The sequence below is a fragment of the Pleurodeles waltl genome, chromosome 8 (assembly GCF_031143425.1).
Source record: "Pleurodeles waltl isolate 20211129_DDA chromosome 8, aPleWal1.hap1.20221129, whole genome shotgun sequence".
Lineage (NCBI taxonomy): Eukaryota > Metazoa > Chordata > Amphibia > Caudata > Salamandridae > Pleurodeles > Pleurodeles waltl.
Genome location: NC_090447.1, coordinates 314353104 through 314377092, shown reverse-complemented (window position 1 = coordinate 314377092; position 23989 = coordinate 314353104). Strand labels below are relative to the sequence as shown.

At 43.5% G+C, this 23989-nt stretch overlaps 1 protein-coding gene across 6 annotated transcripts in view; it reads left to right on the top strand.

Annotated features, from left to right (window-relative positions):
• Positions 1-23989, top strand: part of DCAF6 (DDB1 and CUL4 associated factor 6) — a 622202-nt gene that overhangs the window by 314562 nt on the left and 283651 nt on the right. For 3 of the 6 annotated variants that reach the window (XM_069204153.1, XM_069204152.1, XM_069204158.1), the window contains exon 11: positions 785-949. The exons of the other annotated variants lie outside the window; for them this stretch is intronic. In XM_069204153.1, the coding sequence (XP_069060254.1) occupies positions 785-949 (165 nt within the window). The remainder of the gene's footprint in view (positions 1-784; positions 950-23989) is intronic. 6 annotated transcript variants of the gene reach the window in all.

Genomic DNA, 23989 nt, shown 5'->3' with positions numbered 1-23989 from the left:
TGCATCTGGGTACTACAACTTCATTCCAGTGCGGACAATGCTGACAAAGTACACAGAGCCGATCTACGCCACCTGATGGCGCACAAGGGAACTGCTTAATAAAATCTTCTGAATCCAGACTGACACCTGGGAAATTCAAAGAAAAGGAATCTGCAGCTGGATATAGTTACTGTCAGATAAGGTGTTACCGAAGGTAAGTAACTTGTTTGTCAAAGTGTTTTCATCAGTCATCAAACGCAGATGTGTCTGTTGACATTCCCACTGTCTTCACTACAACAAGACAGTTGGCTCTGGTGAAGAAATATCTGTGTCCAAAAAGTAGGCATTTGTTGGTGACAAGGATTTATGAGAAGGTGATTTTCCCTGACACTGTCACTGTTTCTTTTCTGAGAAGGATCATAAATAGAATTACCATTTCATTTGTTTTAGGGGGAGTATATTCGGTGAGGGGTGCACTTAGATTCTGCTCCAAATCAGTCTGTTGTGGTTACTCATAGTAAGTGATGAATTTCAAAGCGTGTGCACAATAACTGTTTGATTTGGTATTTGGAAATAAGACTCTCCTTAGGTCTAGGATCCTCTGGCGTGAGATGAGAATTGAAAGAAGGTGGTGACCCATGGGAAATCAGGAGTGCATGAGAAACAAATGCCGTGCTCAGCATGTTCTTGCTTTAATAGTGATCAGGTGTGTTGTTTCTGCTATAGGGCTTATGCTCCCTGTATTTTCTATTTCTGATCTTTTTCTGTGACTTTATCTATTTTTTACCTCCTTTTCTTCTGTCAGAATTAAAAGTGCCTGGGTTAAGTTTGATTCGTTGGCGCCTACAGCAGCTGAGGCTTAAGAAGGCTCAACAGCAGAGAGAGGCAGAAATAGCAGAGGTTTCTCCATCAAAGTCTACCTCTGATCAGTCTTCCCTTGTGGGCTCCTCTCAGGACCCGCAAACTTCAGGTTGTGGTTTGTTTGAGATTCTTAAACAGCTTCTGGATTTAATAGTTTGTGCTGCATTTGTTTGCTACTTTTATTTCTTGCACTTTCAAAAGAATATGCACTTTATTCTTACAAACCTTTTATAACTGATGTACCGTAAGTGAACAAATGGCATTTATAACTTCTCTCTAAAAAGAAATGCTTCTTGAGTTTGTAGGTGTGGTACGCTTACTGTATCTGTTTAACCGAGGTGGGATGGAGTGCTCACATTTCAAGAATTAGGTTTATTTGCTTAAGGTATTATTGTTGTGCCACATATTTAGTTCAAATTTTGTCTACTGATCGGACAAATCAAAGCCACATTACACGACACAAAAGTAAAGTGAATACGGCTACACAAACTGTCTAGGTAGACACACTTGTCATGCATCCTTTTTTGTCAACTAATTGTGTGCAACAAGACTCATTAATTCCTTGATTCCCAGTATCAGCACTAACAAAACAAACTAATGTGGGCAAGTCTCGATTTTAATGTGAACTAAGCATCTATGTAGTCCCAGTATTTTCTCCTCACCAAAGGTTGCTTTGGAAGGTGAACACCTTCTACTAAAGGGAAGCATATTTTCTTCCCCGTTTTGAAAAACATTGGCCGTTGCTATGCTCTCTTGTGGCTCCAGTCAGAATCCTTTGAAAGAAGCTTTTTTCTTCAGTGCAAGTAGGATAGGTCTTTGGTTTTGGATATGTTTTTATGTGGCATTCGGGGCATACTGTGACCAGATATGGTTGTTTTCCTTCTAACCTTTTGGTTGGTACTTCTGAATTGTGCTGTGCGAATCAAAAATGCTATGTTTGTCTATCCTTACTTTGGATTTAACAAAAATTGATATGTTGTGTTTAGCTGGTCAGTCTGATTGCCAGTTGTCTAATGTGAGGCACTTATTAATGAAAGCAGGTATGGTGTGTCCATCTAAAACCTTTAGATCTTTTGAACTACTAAGAAAGCTTATATATCGGATTCAGACAAATAGCCACAGATTACTTTTCTTAGAATTCTCCCCAGGCGTCAGACTTTGTCCGGAAAGTTACCCACAATGAATAGATGACCGATATATCAACAAGAGGATATGATAAGTCATGACTGGAAAGGAATATCCCTGAAGGAAATTTGGTAGTAACCACGGCAAGTAAGGCCGACAGAGCTGCCAATAAATAGCAGAATGAAAAAGGGGTGAAAATGTCCAATAGACTGAGAAAGATAGGCATGTAACACTCATCAAGGGACAACGTAAAGACATTAGGCTGGTAAGAAGACACCGGTAACAAAATTGGTACCAGAAGGACTAGAGTAAACGTGCTAGGGACAGCTGTATCACTTCCCAAAACAGATCATACGTGTGAAGGAACACACAATGCAAAAACAGAAGGGCATGGTGTATTGAAGTGAATAACATAACACCATAATGTGTACAAAGACCAATAGCAATGGGTGACCTAGAAGAACTAGGAGGAAACTAGCTCTAGAACCCAACGGGACGATAGACTTGGAAGACAAAGAATGCCCAGCCCAAACTTTACAAAAGCACATGTACACCATAGACAAAACGGAACTCTATAGGAGGGTGTCAGCGAGACCAAATCCTCAGGGTATACGCGTCGTTGCCAATAGACCCACCTCCTGGCAGCTCCAACTCTACAAGCCTTAACAGCGCATAGTCTTAGAGTGGCCAAGTGGGGGGTAGGGAGTTACGGAAGGGTATAGTGGGGAAGGAGACCTGCGGAAACAAGAATCACAGATACAACAGAGAAATACCAATCACAGAACACTTCAGAATCTGTCAACTATAAATCCAGCAGTCGCTTGGAACAATGGTAAAACATAGCGCCTTTCATAAGTGCCAAGAAATGAAAGGTTTACACTGTATTCACTCAAAGAAATGTTGCTTCACATTTCAAGAACTTTCCAAGATACGCGATTTCAATTTGTGTCCGTACTTTGCATTAACCATAATCAAATATTCCTTTGAGTTCAGATCATTGCCTTAACATTTAGTCATAACCATTTAAACCTCTTCTGGGTAACCGCGCTTATACAATGTATCTCTGTCCCAACCGAGCGACTCCACAAGCAGCCGAAGTTGAAAAGTGAGAAAGCGGTAACGCTGTAACAACAAAACATTCGCTTGGTTTGTTATCAGCCTGAATATTTACAGCTGACTGCCAAAGATTACTACTTTCTTCAAAAAAAGAATATCAACCTTTAAACAGTTTCATCAAATAAGAAAACGGATGATGGACGCTAGAAGCCACCATCCGTCTTACCGCCCTGAGTGTCTGCTACTCGCTGATTCAAATGCCTCAACACGGGGAAATCCCAGGTGATCTGCAGGAACATGGAAACAGTCGACTTCAAACAGGAAGCTCCGGTCCTCACGAGATCCTCAGAATAGTGAGCACTGAGAACTAGGCGGGGTCACTTAAATAGACTTGTGCCCCGCCCCATGTGCCACACCCAAAGTGCCCCGCCCAATGTGCCACGCCCAAAGTGCCCCTCCCAAGATGGCTGTTATAAAGATACTTGGGACCAATGCCATGAATAAAAGTTAATGCACGTATAACATGCTGCAGCAGCCACTGGATTCTGAAAATGGCAGTTTCTGGACTAAGACTGTGTGGTGGAAACAGTAATGCACGGATTCTGGCATCAGGCGGGCCCTAGAGCAAGCGCGCAGCAATGCTGTTGACAGTGGGTTGATAATAGAACCCTTTTAGTGGAAATGGTATGGCATTAGGTAAAAGAACCTAATGTCACTGTGTGATCCCAATACAATGAAATAGCCTGACAGAAGATTATAGGGGAAGAAGACACACCCTTCAACAAAAACAGCAATGGAGAGGAAACAAAGGCTGCCATCAAGGGTAACAGAAGGCGGAATAACTATCTGCTCAAAAAGGCAGACAGAACCGTGCAGCACAGAATGCAAGAAAACAAAGCAATCAATGGGAGAAAACCTTTGAAGAGGATGCGAAACAGCCGTGGAAAACCTGAAGGTAAGACCAGGACAGGAGAAGCAAAGACCTGAAAGGTGAGGTATGTCAACAGACATACCTAGAATAGAGTCTCACCACTTAGAGTGAGGGTCTGTAACCGTGACCATGAAGCCATGGAAAATTCTTAGGTTGAGAACAACAGGATGTTGAAGACCAGAAGGGGAAGCCTCCTCTGAAGCGGTGTCGTCCGACTCCGCAGAAATAAAAATAGGGGCGTCGACTGAGCCATAGGCGCAGTGGATGACTTGGGATAACAGGATCGGGCGCAGTCGATGGAGACTGCAAGAGGCCGTGCATCGGAGCCAATCCAACTCCGGAGTTGAATGCGAGAGGATGAAAGGGCACCGAGGACGAAGCCATTGGTGGAGACCCCGTCAGAGCACTCGCCACCTCCTTAAGTCCTGAAGGCGCTCCAGAGGGAGGGGAAGACTCAAAAGTAGTATGCAGGGATGAGTAGTAGTCCTGCATTCGGGCCAGAGTCACCCCGGCGCCGGGATAGGGCAGAAGGGAAGGGGTCGATTGAAGCGCAGACTCCACTGGAGGAGAGGTCCACAGGGGCGTTGACTTCGAAGGATGTGACTTCCTCTTGGAACACTTACCGGGGAATGCCGGTGGACTCCTGGAACCCCAAGGAAGACGGCTGAATCTGACACCTCTGAGAAGATGACTTTTCTGCCCACGCCGCCAGGAGCTTCATCTGACGCTCCCGGAAGGACTTGGGCTTCAGCCGATGACAGGCGTCGCAACTGTCGGCGTCGTGGTGAGTGCTCAGACACCACAAACACACTGAATGAGGGTCCGTTACCAATATCTGTTGAGCACAGAAATCACAGGGCTTAAAACCTGAAGGCATATGCACTTCAAAAAATTTTATTTATTGAAAAATACCCGTTAAAAAACAGGGTGAAAGACCAAAAGGCCAGATGTATACTGAACTACAGATCTGTGTTGCTGCCCGGAAAAGAAGAAACTGACGTCAGTGCGTCATGGGAGGAACTTTATGGACTCTACTGACGTCATGTCTGGAGACGACGTTGCTGCCGAGTCGCTTGACGCCATCTACTGACACGCAGAGGTACTGTTGAGGAAAAGCTTCCAGATCCAGTCTGACGCCGCTGGAGAACTCTAAGATAAAGAATCTGCAGCTAGTCTGTGTCTCTACAAGATAAGGCATTTCCAAAATTAAGTAACTTGTCTATTAGTCTTACATACCCAAAGAGAGCCAGAATCCTTTTCTTATATGTAATGTGGAACACTTGCGTGGTTCACACAACACATGGCACTATGAACTACTTGGGCAGTGTCGGGCTGGCCTAATGGGCTGTATGGCAGTACTCAATGGCTTAGTCTGACAGGTCACTGTGTGAGCCGTTTTTTTGGCTGTTTGTGGGCCTCTTTATGGTCTGCTTGGCCAGTTTGTATTGTGAATTTTCCTGATATTAGAACAAACATTGTCTGTAGCAAGTTCAGATCCATGCAGTCACCCATACCTCATAAAACACTTGTTCAGCATGTCTTCAGAAGGTCAGACCTGCTCCAATTTTGTAGCTACCTAGGGCCAGATGTAGCAATGGTTTTACGCGTCGCAAACCGCGATTTTCGTTGTTTGCGACGCGCAAAACCCACATCGCAATGCCCTATTCCCGTTTTGCAAGTCGGTAACCTGGTTACCGACTCGCAAAACGGGACTGCGAGTCGCAATTACGAAGAGGTGTTCCCCTTCCTATTAGCGGGTCGCAGCACGATGCAGGATTGCTTTGTGTCCACGAACACGGGTGCAAAGCAATCGCAGTTACCACCAGTGTCACACTGTTGGTAACCCATTCGCAAAAGGGAAGGGGTCCCCATTGGACCCCTTCGCCTTTGTGAATGGCCTGGAAAACATTTTGGACCACTGCCTGCTCTGAAAAAATTAAACTGACACGTTTAATTTTTTCATTTTGTAATGCAGCTCGTTTTCCTTTAAGGAAAACGGGCTGCATTACAAAAAAAAAAAAACTGCTTTATTTAAAAGCAGTCACGGACATGGTGGTCTGCTGTCTCCAGCAGGCCACCATCCCTGTGAGTGTTGCGAGTCGCAAGGGGGTCATTAATTAATATTAATGAGATGGGCCTTTGCGACCCCCTTGCGATTTGCAGATGGTGTCAGGGACACCATCCTGAATTGTGACTTGCAAATTGCGAGTCGCTCAGACTCGCAATTCAGGATTTTCCTACATCTGGCTCCTAATTCTCTAAAGAGGGCTGCTGTTATTTTGGTACCCTGGCCTATTTTCTGTCCAAGTCAGACCCTGTATTTTGGTAACCCAAAAGATGATCTGCCTCTCCATGTGGCATGTTTCTGTTGAATTTGGGTGTTCCATGAGCTTTATGGTACACAGTGCATAGCCTACAACCATGCGCTGTTTGTGATAGCTGAATAAACTGAAATACAGACTCCAGATTTTGGGCTACATTAATCTACTGCTTCTACTGTGTATCTAGAGTGCACGTATTCAGCTGCAAACTCTACCTAGTGCATGTTCTGAAAATGCTGTGTGCTTCTGCTCTATTCAATGGAAGTATGAACTAATCACTGTATGAATGCTGAGTTTGGTGATGTCCAGTTTCTGTGTTTTCATGGAAATGTGAGCAAAGGTCACCACTGAAGTTTTGAATATGAATTTATTTTTGGTTACATCCTCCAATACAATATTCATTTCCCTTGACCAACTTTCTTAAACTGAGCAGGTACAGCCTTACTAAACCTGAAGAGCTGTGCAAAGGAAGCAAAAGTTATGACCCTTCTTAAATTTCTATTTACTGCTTCTATGTCAGTTGCCTTTTAACTGTTAAAGGAGATTGTGCTGATTTGCTTAACCCCTCATTTGAATTTGTAGTTCTCAAACCAATCATTTGTAACACTTTTATTTCTGGTGGATACTTCTAACTGCAGATTTCTTACCTTTGAAATTTCCCCAGGTGCCAGACTGAATCTGGAGAATTCTCTAGCAGTGCTCCTGCATGCTGGCAGGTGGTGCTGTGGCTCCACGGTGACTTCACACTGCTTGTGATCTAGCTAAGGAACATTTATATATCACGTCTGCGCACTGACATCAGATCATTTCTTTCCACACATTTTGAAGCAGATCCTGAGCTTCACTCCCAACTTCTTCCGTTTTCCGAAGGCATTAAGATTGCAACTAGTCTGCTGGGGAACAAAGTACTCACTTATGAGTACCGATTCAAACTGTGTTAAGGCTGCAGAAAGCAGGTATCAGTCACAGACCTGCATGAGGTATGTGTGTGGAGCATAGGCTTCTGGCAGGATAATGCTGAACCACAAATGTACCCCCATGCACACCAAGGTGATTCCAGATTGGGAGATGATACTCTTTGTTGCCGAGCACAAGAAGCGGTAGCAGTGAAGGGTAAGCCTGGCTCTTGCTCCATGTCACAGGCTTGGTCGTGCGTCTGATCTTGAGGCTGTTCCCGTTTATAAATCCACTTCCCAGTCAAAGTCTTCCAGTAAGTCTAAGTTGAAGTCTAGACCCATCTTTCAATTTAGAGTCTACCTAGAAAGTGCGAGGGCGTCAAGACTCTGACCCCTCCAGGGTTTCATGCATGTGAACCCATCCTGCAGTTGGTTTTGGTGCTCCCTGAATTTCCTGGGCCATTGTCAACCCTGCTGCAACCAGTATCTTTTAAGGTGTCCATGTTGAAGATCTTTGATGCACTCCTGGCACCCTGGGACGCACCTTCAGGCTGCAGGAGTCTTCAGTTGCACTTCCACCAGCAGGTCTGCTGCTGACTCAGACTGCAGTGATTGTGCCTCTCAGTGGTTCCTCACAGATTATGTAAGGAGTCAGGGTGAGCACACCCTGACCCGGGGTGGCACATGGGAGTTTAAAAGTAACCCCCCTTGATTAGTTTGCCTCTAAACAGGCACAATGTTGTCGCAACCATTACAGGACTTCGGGTTTTAGTCCCCATTGAAATGCAATTTCGTGAATGCCAGGTTTTCAGGGTTACAAAAAGGATCACATGTAAAAGGCAATAACAGTTTTTAATCACAATCGTTTATTGTTGATGTCATACTCATTTTAGGAATTCTGGTAAATTTATATATGATTTTACCTTATGAATAATCCTGACCCTGTTCTTCAGTTTGATGAACTTGTTTCAGAGAAAACTTTTTTCTGAGGAGTTCCACACCAGAAAATAACATGAGGGCACATTTTCCATGTCATAATATCTGTCTCCGCCATGTGAAAATGACATACGATATCTTTAGTGAAACATGTACTTCCAATAGCAGCAGCACGATGTCAGTTGATTTTCTAGTATTTTACTGCAGCTCCACCACTTGAGTCTAATGAACAACAATAGTGCTAGCATTCTGTATTGGAAAAAAAGTGAGGCACTCTTGAACACTATTTTGTTGTAATAAGAGCTGTTTATTTTAAAGCCTTTCCTGCATAACAGGATGAAGTAAATGAGCATTAAGATATTAATGCAAGCATGTAACTGTTAACGCGTCCGTCTATGTCAATTTTTACACATCAGGACTCGTTTTAGGACGATGAATCTTTGGGCCCAGTGGTGAGACTCCGTAGGACGAGATAACTGATCAAAATATCAATCAATATGTCAATAACATTGTCAACATTTAACACCAAATATCTTACTTTATTCATTAATAAACCTTCGGCGCAATCATGACCTTTCAGTCATGAATAACCACACCTTAATGAAGTTTTATGAGTTTTATTCCCTATTGATTACAATCTAGTAGCAAAGGCATTAATCTCAAAGTCAAGAAGCATATAAGCACAATTACAAGATGACAACCACAGTAAGCTTTCGATAATGCAAAGATCAGTAGCATAGACAATCAGATAGATATAAGCAGATTGTAACACATCGAACTTTTCTAAGATACTAGTTCAGCATAGCACCACGTCAGTCACGTCAGTTTGTCAGTCAGAATGAATACCTCGTCTAACCTCTAATTAGCATTAGCATGTTGGGCTTCATGCAAAACAATTTTGAACACCAATTTGGAAAACATCTAACTAAGGTCTCTAATAAAAACATACAGCAGTTGGTACCTAGAAAGAAAAGGCAAATAAATGAATTTTCATCAGCAATTTAATAATTACCCTCCTCTGATTAAGTCAGCATTCAGGATCAGTCTTCGTCTTCAGGACATCAGTTAGATCGCCGTCAGTCTATCTAAGTTAAAGGCAAAACACTCTCCTCATAAGGAGAAAAGTGTATGGGGCAGTCTATGGGCAAGGATGGTTTGTCTAAGTCTCAAGTCACAAAATAGTGTGACAGAGTTTCGGGATGCAATCAATATCATTCCCTACCTAATTGACCGTTTGTCTCCTGTGTCATGGGTTTTTATCCCTTTTTCGTGATACATTCCCCCAAAATTCTATTGGTCAGCCAATACACCCCACCATTGTTAACCTATCAAATTATACATTAAGTAATGCATTTGTCATTTCTTGATATTAACTTGTCTTTTGATTGGTCTTCATAATCGGCATTTCGTAGGTGTCATATCCGGGGTTACTTCACCATCTTGGCACACGTCTCAGGTTAAAAGTTCTCTTTCCCTCGTCTCATTGTCCTTGGAAGTGTCCATAAATGTTTCGAAGCACATCATTTTATACTAAAAAATGCTAGCATGTGGATGGGAAAATTCCTTCATGTTACTAACAAAATACAGAAAGAACAATAGCTGGGTCATGGTCGTTTGCAAGTCCGCACACTGAAGAGACAGAAAAACGCTCTTTTAATATGAGAGCTACACGGCTTTGCTTGGCTCATGCTAACTTAAGATATACGAGTTCTAATGAATGCAGTTTTATACGTTTTAGTAGGCACAGTTTTAGCAATCTATGAACGATTATTTCTTATAGTTGACATTAGTTTACACACATAAAATCATTTATGTTAATGTATATGTCTCAATGAATATTTTATTTAATGCAGCATTGTTAATCATAAGCATTTCACGTCTATAATATGTAATATCAAATACGCTCTCTCATAACCAACAGGTTAAATATCTAAGGGGGAGGCATAGGGTTTTGGTAATTTGAGCCATAATGTGTTTTTGAAGGGGCTAAAAATTGTTCAGTTGAGAAACATATGCATAAGTACAGCATCCCCTCTCCACATCTGTTTACTCAACTTTCTTATCACTTCCCTAATTTTTAAATAGTAACATTTTGATAAACACGTGTGGGGGTGTGTGTATATATAAATACATATATATTTATGTGTGTGTGTGTGTATATATATATATATATATATATATATATATAACATTACATTTTTGAACAAAGGTAGTCAGAGAATAAAGTCTGTCACAAACATATCTGTTCCAAAACGTCTTTCTACTATTCTCCAATTGTGGACACTTGAAAAACAGCAGAAACAGGCAATGCATACTGTCTTTCAAATACAGCAGAAACCGCCAGCCTATGTTGTTTCAAGACAGTCTCTACTCTAGGGCTGTGCGTATCCTGAATTCCTTTCTCAAGCACAGGAAACAAAGTTGGTCTTTCCATTCTGCACCACTCACATTAAGAACACTATGTATGCTAGAAAGAACGAAACACTTACCATTCTGTGATTCCTGGAACTTTTAAGAGGTTCCGTTCAGATTGCCTAAAGGGTGTACTCTAAGAGTCGTAACCTCAGTTAGGGTAGCGATGTTGGTCATTGCTGTTTCTGGATTTCTTTTATATATATATATACTTTACAGTTAGGTTACAGTGATTTCCGGTAGGCATTTTTTGGATCTTAGTCTCTAAATACCTCTGCGCCCTTTCATGAACATCCACAGAACTTTTCAGACCTGGTGCCCCCGTTTCATTCTCGGATTTCTGAAAGTTTCATGGTGTTTTTCACCAGGGGGGCGCAAAGTCAAAAGGGGGGTCCTAAAACAGATGTAAAATCCAATGCATTTTATATAGGCCTTTGTATTTTGCGTAGCGTGAAAGATGTCAGTCAATTTTTGATGACATTTGGAAAGATTATTAATTATGGTGTGCGGATTATTCTGTGGGGTATTGATGATAAGCAGGGTAAGTATTTCATATGTTTTTAAGTGTTTTTAATTTAGTGATATCTTTGCCTGCGGTAGTACCCCAGTACTACAGAGATATATAGAGATGACAAATAATTAGCTGATTGACTAATGACTGCCTGTACAGAAGTTGAAGGAAGCCATCTTGTATTCAGCTCTAGTTTCTCTGTGTTCTATGTTATGCCATTCAGTATAGGTAAATATTAGGTTTGGTATCTTTTGCATACATATTACCACTTTCCTAAAATGGTAATAAGTAGAGAAAAATGTCTATAAGTTTATATCTATTTGGAAAAAAAATATGAAGTAATGGGGGAGTACCGCAGTACCCAAAATGTTTTTTTTTTTAAATTGGAAATGCTCTATAATACACTGTGTTTTAGTAATATAGACCCTCATTACCAGTCTGGAGGTCGCATCACAGCCAGACTTGTGGTGGCGGTCCCACCACATTATGACCATGGCGGAGCTGCCACGGTCAGACCACTGACACTGCCAGGCTGCCGCAAGCTGGCAGCCTTGTGGTCCCAGTGGTTTCACATACTCCAGAGCAGCGCTGCTTGTAGCGCCGCCCTGGGGATTAGGAGTCCCCATCCGCCAGCCTTTCCATGGCGGTTCACACATGCACAGCCCCATGCACAGCCCCAGTGCACATTCCACTGCCTGAATTACGGGCAGTGGAATGCCTGACTGGTGCTGCTGCACTGTCACATTGGTGCCGGCTCCATTAGGAGCCGGTGCCAATGTTAAGGCCCTGTTCACCTCAGGGCCGGCAGGCAGAAACCTTGTTTCCGCCTGCCGGCCCTGTGGTGAAGTCCTATTAGGGCCGGCGGGGTTCAGGCCGCACCAGCGGTCTGAGGACGGAAGAATTTGGCAGACGGTCTCTGCCGCCCGCCAAACTCTTACTGAGAGTCCTAGTATGCTTTTTCATTTTTTACTTATTTAAATGTAGCTTTAATTAGAAAAAATTACCTCGCCACTTTAAAAAAATGCAGCTTGCCGTAGTCTGGTATAAATACATCTGTGGTTGTAGGAGTTGGTCGTCGGTAGGACGAAGACGGTCAGCAATGCAGCCCTGGAGCCAGTGAAGAATTCCTGGAGGATGCAGTTGATGTCCCACACTGGATCGAAGATTGCAGTCTGTCAGTGGTGTGGAAAAGCCACCAGGAAGCCCTGGCAAAGGCAAGGGTTGCAGTAGAAGAAAAGTGGAGCTACCGGGGACTAGCAAGGTCCAGGAGCAATCAACCCAGTGGGAGGAGTCTCAGGGAACCCTCAGCAAGGCAGAGAGTCCACAGAAAAAAAGGCAGCCATCACAGGAGACCCACTAGAAGAGGACCCAGGAGTCGTAGAGGAGCCCAACTGAAGAAGGGTCCCACGCCGCAGGAGAAGCACGCAGAGGGCTGTGCGTCACAGGGAAGAGTGCTGGGGGCTGGGGCTACAAGGAATTTGAAGATCCCTTGGAGGATATGCCAACAACTCCTTCATAGCAGCAAGAGATGCAGTGCAAGGGGGTACTGTCCTTCATGGGAAGGCAAGGGATTACCTTCACCAATGTTGGGCAGCTGGCACAGAGGACTAAGGGTACCCCTCCAGACCACCACCTGTGATGCAGGATCCACGCAACTCAGGAGGAGAGGAGATCCACGCAGCCGGTCATAGTTGCAGTTGGTGGCTGTGGATGAAGGGGAGTGACTCCTTCACTCCAAGGGAGATTCCTTCTTTCTTCTCGTGCAGGCTGAAGACTTGCCACCCTCAGAGGATGGACAGCCAGGAAAATGTTGCAGAAGCTGAAAGGAACTGTGGAAACAATGTTGAAAGCAGAGTCTTTGTCGTGGATGCAGATTGTCGGTTCCTGGAGGGTCCAGTCGCAGTTCCAGTGGCCAGAAGTTGAAGTAGAGGTTGCAGAGGAGTCCTGCTACAATCTTCCAAGCCAAATCTGAAGATTCACTCAAAAGGCAGACCCGAAATAGTCCTCAAAGGGGGATTGGTCACTTAGCCAGGTGACCACCTATCAGGAGGTGGCTCTGATATCACCTGCCTGACCTGGCCACTCAGATGCTCCAAGAGGTCTCTGCCCACCTTGGATTCAAGATGGCAGAATCAATGAACCCTTTGGAGAAGCTCGGGCACCATCCCTGGGGTGGTGATGTACAGGGGAGTGGCCACGCCCCTTTCCATTGTCCAGTTTTGTGCCAGAACAGGGACTGGAGGTCACTGAACCGGTGCAGACAGGTTTATGCAAGAAGGGCACCAAATGTGCCCTTCAAAGCATGCCAGTGGGTTGGGGAGGCTACCCCTCCCAAACCATATAACACCTATTTCCTAACGGAGAGGGTGTTATTCCCCTCGCCCAAAGGAAATCTTTTGATCTGCCTTCCTGGGCTTGAACTGATCAAGCAGCAGGAGGGCAGAAACCCATCTGAGGGGTGGCTGCAGTTTGTGCTGACCGTAAAACCCCAGAAGGCTGGTTGGAGCAATGCTGGGGGTCCTCTAAGGAGCCCCCAGAATGCATGGAATCATACTTCCAATGCTGGCAATGGTATTGGGGTATGATTCTGACATGTTGATACCAAACATGCCTAGGTTCAGAGTTACCATTATGTAGTTGGACATAGGTAGTGACCTATGTCCAGTACACATGTAAAATGTCGTCCCCGCACTCGCGAAGTCCAGGAAAAGGGAGCTGGAGTTCATGTGGGGCACCTAAGCTCCTGCAGGGGTGCCCTCACACACAGGTACTTGTACCCTACCCTCTAGGCTAGGAGGGCCTCCCTTAGGGGTGACTTACAGTGGCCTGGTGCAGTGGCCTGTAGAGAAAAGGGTGCATGCATCATTTCACGCAGGCTGCAATGGCATGCCTGCAGATACAGTTTGCATGGGCATAATACATGCTGCAGCCCAAGGGGACCCCTGTTACCCCCAATGCCCTGGGTACCATATACTAGGGTCTTACATAGGCGCATCAGTATGCCAAATGTGGGATGTTTGTTGTCCAAGCAACCAAGTTTAAAGGGAGAGGGCATAGTCACTGGGGTCCTAGTTAGCAGGATCCCAGTGAACAGAGTGAAAACATACTGGCAACAGGCAAAAAGTGGGGGTAACCATGCCAGAAAGAGGGTACTTTCCTACACCGTGCAAGCGAGCTCTGTGACTAACTGCAGCATCATCAGAAAAATGTTGCTGAAAGCCATTATAAGGCTAGGGAACTTTAATCTTCAGTTGAACTTGTAAGAAAAAAATAGATATAGATGTAAGGGAACAGAGTAGGGATACCCTTCCTCAGTGGGCCCCGGGCTGGGGGTGGGGGTTGCGTAGACAAAAAAAAAAAGGGGGCAAAAATTGATGCTATCCTTCTAGACTCCCGCAAGATCAGCAACATTTAAAAAAAAAAACACAAAATGGCGGCTGAAGTTGCAGTCAATAAGGCCAATCGCCAGTGCTGTTTCATTTAGGGGAGGGGGCTGCATGGTTGCTAAACTCTTTAAAAGGGAGCGGGACCATGTAGCCCCCTCCCTGAGCGTTCTATGTCCCTGGGGACCCCACTCCCAGAGCCAGCTCACATGCTGTGCCCCAGGGAGCCTACCTCTGGGAGATAGCAGTTTCCCAGGACACAGGGAAACCTGTGTTTACTCACAATTGGCAAGAGCATTTTTTAATCTCCTGCCATGCGGGAGCAAACACAAAGTCTATTGAAATACACTGATCTTGACAAGGAAACAGATTAAAGTATTGCTCCTGGCCGGACAGCATAAGTAGCTGCTCCACATGGGCAGGAGCAAAGTCCACTCACTCTGCATGTGAGCAGGGGCGTTGAGGGCCTTGGTCGGTGGCCTGGGTGGGCACTAGGATAATCACCTTTCATTAATGCGTGCCCTGGGGTATGGGGTCCCCAGGGCCGATAAAAGCTTGGGGAGGGGGAGATGTGAAGCCCCTTCCCCTTTAATTTAAAAAACAGCCCTGGAAGACGAGGTCCCCAGGGCCTAACAAGGCTTGAAGGAGGGCCCCCCCCTTGAAAATACATAGGGCCCTGAGGGATAGGGTCCCCAGGGCCTAATAAGGTTGGGCGGAGGGGGTTGGCATGCAGTGAATCCCTCTCATTTTTTATTTTAAAGTTTTGGCTGCAAGGGATGAGATCCCAGGAGTTTATAATGGTGGGGGCCCTGTGGCTCCTCCCTTTGAAATTTCATAGGGCGTTGGGTGATTTGTGTTCCAGGTGCCTAATAAAGATACAACTAAGGGAGGGAGGCTACTTGACTCCCCTCCCCTTTAAAAAACATAAAACTCTGGGATATCCAGCTTTTGCCCATGTGGGCAGGGGTTGGCTTTCGTATGGTAATAAAATATAACTTTACATTAATAAAAAACTCTGGAAATTCACTGAAAAAACAAAGGCTAAATAACATTATAGTTGGATGTGATAAAAGATCTGTTTTTGTTTATAATAAAAACCTTAAAAATTCACTGAAAAAACAAAAGGGTAAAGTAACATTATAGATAGGTTCATATGTCAGTGAAAACATTATTTTTTTAATAAAAATAAACACAGAAATTCATCAGTTATAGTTAGCAGAGCTATATATAACATGCCCCTGCCGTGCACTGCTTATGACCTCACATATTACATCACTCATGACACGTTCTATGACATCATTTATGACATCACAGGTGACATGTCAAAGTCAGTTATTTTTTAGTGACCTTAGATAACTTCTACCCCATCATGTTTATGACCTCATGTTAAATCACTCATGACGTGTTAAATGACATTACTGAGACGTCACTGATTATATCTAAATAACAGCACTGATGAAATTACTAGTGAGATAAGCCAAGGATTCTGACAGTGTGCTATAGGTTTTGTAAATGAGGTATAATACAACAACTTGAATCAATGACTGGACTATCAAAAGCTTCTCCATAAGCTTTCAAAAGATACAACAGAAATTGGCTATTTGAGAAGTGAAGCACTTTTGATGGCTGTTACTGTCTTTTTACTTGAATTTACTCACAGGATGGGTGCAGTGGAGGTAGGTCACTTGTGGAGAGCTGTCTGCTGAACATCACAGGAACAATAGACACTTTGGTTCACCTCACTCACCACACTACATTAAATATAACTCACCCCTTATTGTATGGTCAGTGTTTCCCTGACTTGTGGGTTAGGGTGTTACATGATGTTAAGATTAAAGTTTTAAAAATAGCACCTTTTTGGAAAGATTTGCAGAGTATAATCAAATGGGACCAAAGTTAATAGCATCACAAAAAATGATTTTCCAATGGAACAGCTTACCTAACAATAACTACAGAGTGTTTTAATTACACGGTGGCTGTCTCCATTGTGTATTTATAGTTAGGTCAGAGTTTCCATTCAAAAGGACTTTTTTTTCTTTAATAGCATTGCTACTGCTTGCTTAGTCTGAGTTGAAATAAGATTAATCCACTTCGGCTCATTCATGAAAAGTTTTGTACCAATCCATCACTGGGGCCAAGATAAAGGGCGGTTCCAAAAGTGCAATTTCCTTTGTTAATTCCCATGGGAAGTTTGTTCTGTGATACAGAGTAAAAAGCTGGATAGAATTAAACAAAGTTTGGTAAAATGTTAGAACTTTACTCAGAAAGCTTGTTTTTTGTTTTGTGTAAATTCATTCTGCCATTTTAGAGAAATTAGAGTTTAAATGGGGAAGGGGTTAACGCTGGAAACAAATAGAGATTTCTGGACCACTTGAATACAGATATGCTCTAATTGGCCCATTCAAACTTGTTGGGCAGATCCTGACTGGCTGGTCACCACATGGAGAATATGAAGAGCCCTCCCTTACAGTACTCCATGGTTTGGTCCCTGAGTCCTGAAAAAATTCCGAGGCAATATAAGGAAAGAGAGTGGAGACACCCTGACTTACAGGGCCAATTTGAGAGGTCCCAAAGAAACACTCCATTAACTAAGATTTAAAAACAAAATGATTGTGGGTTATGTGTACTGCAGTACCAATCCAGTGTGGTGGCCCTCCATGTCCATAAATCCCCAAAACTCTTAAAAAAGATATAATGAGGAAGGTCTGTTCATCGATCAGACCCTGCGACCAACCACCACTGTGCAGGCTACAGGTTGTGCACAGTGGGGTTTGGCTGCCAGCAGTGGGTTCAAGGTGCAGGGTGAACCCTCTGTTCTGCATGACTGAAGACTGTGCACAACAGGATGTTGGGTAGCTTTGGTGGGTTTGATGGCCTTTATGGGTTGGGCACAGGACATGGCCAGAGGTTATGCCATGTTCCCATCCCTGCTGCGCCCTGCCGAAGGCCATCTGGAATGGAGACTGTTCACCTAACCTCTGCTGTGCACAGCGAAGGCCATGTGTAGCAGGGGGTTAGGCTCCCACAGTGGATGCACACAGGGCCTTTCCTCTGATCCCCCTTCTGTGCACAGCCTTTGACCATGTGCACTGTGAAGTTGGGAGCCTGCGGGGAGGATGGATGGATAACCTGGGCAGAGGATGGGCTCCTAATAAGAGTGGGAAACCTGCCAAGATTTCGGTGCAGGACCTGGCCAAAAGTGTAGACAGCAGGGGAGGTTGGCTGCAGGCTGCCCAAGGGATTTGGGCGTATGCTTAACTTTGACCATGGTAAGGAAAAAAAAATACAGAAGTTCAATGAAAAAACAAACATTAATGTAACGTGGTTGTTGAGAATGGAAATAGCATATCATCTGAAGACAAGTGTGGTTATGCATGCTAAAAGTTATATGGTTTACAGACCAGTATAGTTTGGGGTGCAATTTGTACTCCATGTTAAACAAGGTAAAGGCTGAGGGCACCTTATGTGGGTTGCAGAGTCATGTTTCAAAGTGTGTTTTGACTTAATGCCAAAGTCTGTTGCAAATAAATCTGTGAAAAGAGACAATGCTTTTCCTCCGGTGGATGTCAGTGCATGTGCTCGTGTTAAATGGTTGTAATACAGTAATATAGACAAATTCTATCTAACAAGGACATTTATAAGATGAGAATGTTTATTTCCTGAACTTTACTGAAGATTTTGAGGCATTGCAGATTGCTGAATAATGTAGAATGGATGTGGTTGTAACCCATTAATTCACACTAGTTGTAAGCATAGCTCTAAGGTACACACTATTGTGCTCATCTCAGGAATGTATTTTGTGCATTTTACCATGCTATGGAGGGTTGTCCCTAGGGCATTGCAAAACTGTGTTATCTTTGGCAAATGTATATCTGTCAACCAGTTGACTTAGAATTGCAGGCCATTTGCAACTTTGCAAGGGTGACTTTTGAGTTAAGTAGGGTATAGAGACGTTTGGAGGGTAAGGTTGACTCCTATAAAGTCTCTATGGAGGCATTTTGTTTGTTAGATTTATTAACTTGTTGAATTACTTCAAGCCCACAAACTCTATAATACGCTGACTGGTTGTTGTCTTCAGTGATGTCATCAGAGATGTGAGAGAACAGGGCTGATTGCAGAGGCCCCCTAACTTTTTGCCCCCATTTTCCACTTTTTGCTGGTGTTTTCCTGACTCTGATGGTGCCCTGGGTACTGCTAACTAGTCTCAGGGCCTGTGCTCTGTGTAAAATCAGTATGCAAATTAGGCTAATTATAATTGTCTAAGTCAACCTACCTATAAGTCCCTAGTATATGGCAGGGCATGTAGGTTTAGGGACCGTAGCATAGTGCTGAGGTGCCCAGTGTCATTTTAAAGGCAGGCCTGCGTTGCTGGCTGCTTTTAAATTAAAGTTATATGCAAATTCGACATTGGAATTAAAAGTAGTTTCAAAGTCTTAAACTACCTTATCTTTACATACAAGTCACTCCTAAGGTGTGCCCTATGTGCCCCTAGGGCTGGGTGCCATGTAACTATAAGCAGGGGCCTTATAAAAATAGTTTTATAAAAATAGTTTTATAAGCCCTGGTGAGGTAAAACAGCCAAATTCATATTTCCCTCATTGTAGTGGATGGCCTCCATAGGCTAGAATGGGGAAACTTTATTTTAATTTTAAAAATCTCCTTAAGTAACAGATATCAGAAGTTTGGTATCAAATTAATTGTTATAATAAATCCCACAACTTCCACTTGTTGGATTTAAAATAACTTGTTCAGGTAAAGAGTTATAAACGTTACCTGAAAAGTTGCCAACTTCAGCTCTGCAGTGTTTTTGCTGCTGTGCTCTGATTGGCCAGCCTCTGGCAGCCTGGCCAGGCTGCCTCGATGAGGTGTGAAGTGGCCTGGCTCCACACAAAGGGATGTGCCTGTGGGAGGAGATCTCCCCTCAGCAGATGGTTAAAGGGACATTATAGTTAGATGGAAATGTCAGTCAAAACATTATATTATATTTTATATATATATATATATATATATATATATATATATATATATATATATATATATATATATAATCTCCAACTATGAAAAATCCACAACTAATTTTCACATCCCTGCAGTTTCATTGCTTTGACGTTTGAGGGTTCCAAGAGACTCTAGGTCCAGGCAGATGCTGCTGTTATAATGTTAGTGTATACGAATAAACAAGGTTTAAAGATTTGAATTGTCCCAATCATTTTCTAGCCTTTGTATCTCTCCCAGCCATGTATCTGTATCTCTGCCTCCTGTTCCCCAGTGCCAACCAGCTCCCCAGGTGTCACCTCTGCTCTCTTTCCATCTACCCACTTTCCCTTTCTGAGCCTTACCTTCCCAGGTCGTCCTCAGCAGGTAAATCATTCTTCAATTGTGTTTTTTTTCATTCAAAAATGTGTCACTGATCCTCTCTCAATTTTTGTATCCACTTTCACCCCTATCCTCTTCCACTCCCACCTTTTCAGTGATCCACCACATCCCCTTGCAGAATCCCACCATTACTGCTCACAGTGAGTCAGATGTCTAAGGCCAATCAGCCCATCCATCTCTCATGTCTAGATCCGCAACACTGTAATCAGTGTGTAGAGAATTATGCAGTATTTAAATAAAACATACAAATAAATGGATATGCTTCAAATCACCTGTAATATTGCATGATATAACCTATATAACATAGCCAATTGCCCATTTATTCGATATAAGTGGATGCAGTTGTCATCTATAGTTGTCATCTATAGGTCTGTATATTTATGCAGATGAAGAATCTAACCAGAGACAGAACCTTTGGTTGTCTCTTCTGGTGGGGTTGTCACGGTTTCGGGCGGGTCTGATCAGGACTCTGGTTGGGACACCCCTTGAGGTCACCGAATATCCTAAAGAGGTAGTATACTGGGAAGAAGAGCAGCTAAAGGCATACACAGAAAGGACAGCTATGAACAGGCACAGGAAAGTAAAAGCAGAGCAACCCTTGTGTGAACAAACAGGAAACGGATCACCAGTGGACAAACACGCTGGGGTTGTACACAGAGTAAGGCGCAGAACCTCCCACAGTGACAGGGAATCTCAATGCCTCTGTGCAGTTTGCTCTTATAGATAGTCACCCTGCCAGCCCCATAGAAAGGAGGCAGCAGAAGTGATTCTGTCTCTGGACCCTAGAGCACAAACAAGGATAGTACTTACATACACAGGACACGCTCTTGTGGGTCCAGCTGGAAACACAGTGGCGATTCCTGAGAAAACAGCAATAGCACACTGTCACTGTTAGGCACGAAATACAACGTATAACACTGGACAAGGATGGGGGCTGGAATTGCCTCCTGGAAACCAGGAGCCAACCCCAGTACACAGGAGGACACGTATACACTGGTGAAGACTGATAGAACACTTACCAGACACAAAGAACCAAGAAGAAACAGAAACAGAAGGGAACCAACAAAGAGGCAGAGGCAAGAACTAGGAACAGGCTCAGGCTGAAGCAAAGGCGGGTCTAGGACTTGAAAACAGGGCGCAAACTTCTGTCTGGGACAGACAGAGACAGGACTGGGAAACTGAGAACAGGCTCTGGCTGGAACAGGCAAGGACAGGACTGGAATACAGGGAGTAGGAAATGAGCAGTAAACAGGACTGGGAAACAGAGAGAAGGTTCAGGCTGAAACAAGGCAGGAGCAGGGCAGAGAAACAGGGAGCAGGCTTTGGAAGAAACAAACAGATACAAGGCTAAGAAGTAGGGAGCAGACTCTGGCTGGAACAATCAGGAGCAGGGCAGAGAAACAGGAAACAGGATCAAGCTGGAACAGAACAGGAACAAAACTGGAACACCATCCGACAAAGGGTCTGTAACACAAAGGAATCGAAGTCCGATGCACGACGGGGAGCTTGAGGAAATGGCTGCTTATAAGCAGTTCCAAGCTGGGCTGCACAGGAGAGGTTTCAGGTGTGTGTGGTTTCGGACACTTGCAAGTCCTGGAGGAGAGGATCCAGTGAAAAGGAGCAACTGGACTTCTCCCATTGAAAACAATGGGAAACAGAATCCGGGTTTTCCTGACTACCAAGCTGTGCATTATGGGATTTGCAGTCCCAAGAAGCAAATGTAGTCCTACACAAGTGTACCATGGAGAAAAGAGAAACAAACAGGAGTCAGCAAGGGACTCTAGATAGGTGTTCAAGGTGATTCCCAGGCTTCTGACAGTCCCCTTACAGCGCACCCTGGAAATGGGACGACCGAGTCGTAACAGGGGTAGGCAGTGTACTCTCGTACTCAGGACACAATATTTAACTGCTGCACAGTAAATTAGAAGGAGATACACAGCTTTGCTTTCTGATCCTGCCGGTTTCAAGTCAGTATAAATTCCGTCACCCTTTGTGTGCTGCTCCATTGCTCCATTTAAGGTTGGCAAAATTACAGCTACCGAGATCAGAAACCTGAGGAGCTGGAAGTCCAAGTGCACATCATAGCAAGTAATGTTGCTGAAGAATAGCCTGAGGTTCTGTCTTTATGGCGGCTGCTGCTGCATCTGTGTTCCCTGAAGTAGTGGTAAATAGCAGCAGGAAGGCCTGCGTCCCTTTGAAACTGCTGCTGTATCTATGTTCCTTCACCAATACCAGAGAAGAAGCCTGAAGGTTCATATGCTCCTGAACCCTGACATATTGCTATTTTGCCCAAGTAATACTGTTGCTATCACCGAAGCAGAAACCAGGGGGCCTGTGTGCCTCCTTATCTGGCCTGTCTCCTCTATTTATTCTGAGCCCCCAGGATTCAGCAGAGACCAATACTAGACTCAGAGACAGGAGTTGCACTGTAACCCAATATCACCTGTAAGGAGTGTTGCAGCTTCATCAGAGCCACAAAGATAGATAGTGAAATGTAATTTATGATTCCTGATGCTGCACTTAGTTATGGCATGTCCAGTAAGGTCAAACAGTAGTACCCATTTTATATAGATGTGCAGGCCTGTAAAAGTAGTAGGTTAAGTTAGACAGTGATTGCAACAATTGTATTAAAGTTCTGAAGCTAAGCATAATTCCTTAATGTTAATAAAGTAATACATTCGGTATCTTTCTCAAAAAGAAAAACACTGATTGAAGAATATATTATGAGAAAATAAAGTGCTGTCATTGCTCAAGATTGCTAAGAACTGAAATCCAAAGAGGAGGTATTTGGCAGTAAACTGATTGTGCAGTAGTCTCTGGATCCAGTGTTCCCAAAGACAACTGCAATACATGTCGAAAGGATTGTTTAATCGTCCTCGAGATACACATGCGCAAGAGAGCTGGCCTGACTGGCTCATCACCCAAGACTATAAGGCTACTTCCTGAAATAAAAGTATGTTACGGCCAGAGGCTGTTAGCATTCTTTTTTAGGTTCAGCTTCAAACAGGTTTAGCTGTCAGCTGGCCAGACCTATTATTTCCAATACATACCTAGAGTAGGCTTTAGGCCAGCCCCTCATCTCACTACTGGATGGCTATGTTGTCTGTTTAAGTTGTCTTCTCTTCACTAGATAGTTTTCCTCCATGGGCATGGATTTGTCTTGCCCAGAAGCTTTTCAGTCTCACATGTTTTTGATTGGTTGACTGTTAAGAAGTGAAGGCAATAGCAGCAGTGTGAGTACAAGTCTTCTTTGTTATCAAAATATGAATCCATGAAAACGGGCAACTCCGATAAGGTGTCCGCCTCTAGCCTTGTCCTTGCGACTGTTGCTCTGTGTCATAAATGCGCTACATACAGAATACCTGATGTCACAAAGCAAAGTTGCACAGACCCAAGTACATAACACACCTTCCCTCTTTCAACAAAGCAATGCAAATTAAGTGAAAAGTATATAACAAGAAAAACACGAAAAAAGTTAAACAAATCCAGAGAAAAATAACAGTGACAGTACAATATGGAAACATTATAATAAAATGAACAGAGAAATAGCACAACATATAGAAATAGACTTAAAAAAATTAACTGACAGAATTATGAGAATAATAATTGTAACAATACATTGTAGAACACTATAATAAAATGAATGGAGAAATTGCATAAGATATTGAAATAGACTTGTATAACTTATTGAAATAGACTAGAAACAGCCGTTCACTCTAGGATGTAATCATTAAACCTGACAGGATGTTTGATCTCTCTTTTCCTGTATCATGACTGTCAGCCTGGTGACAGTCAGTCTTTCTTTTCCTTTCACCTTGACTGTCACCACAATTACAATCAATATAATTTGATCCAGGAACACAAAACGCTAGTCCGAGATCATCGCTATTAGTAATTACTTTGATCACACGTGCAGGATTCTACCCTGTCTATTTTTTCACTTTATAGTGATCCTGTCATCATTCACTTCATTAGTTACATGGGGAAAACTAAATCGCGATTGCCCTTCATGACCCTTGACTTTGGCAGTTTTTCATGTACGAAATCACCCTTCTTGAAATTCACATGCTTGGTTCCCTTCAAAACATCTACTTTTACTCTTCTCTTGACAAGTTTAAATCTTTTTTCAAGCATCACCCCTCATATAGTTTTGGACCAAAACCTCAGATCAGGCATCTCTGAATTTGTTCAATAAGACAAGT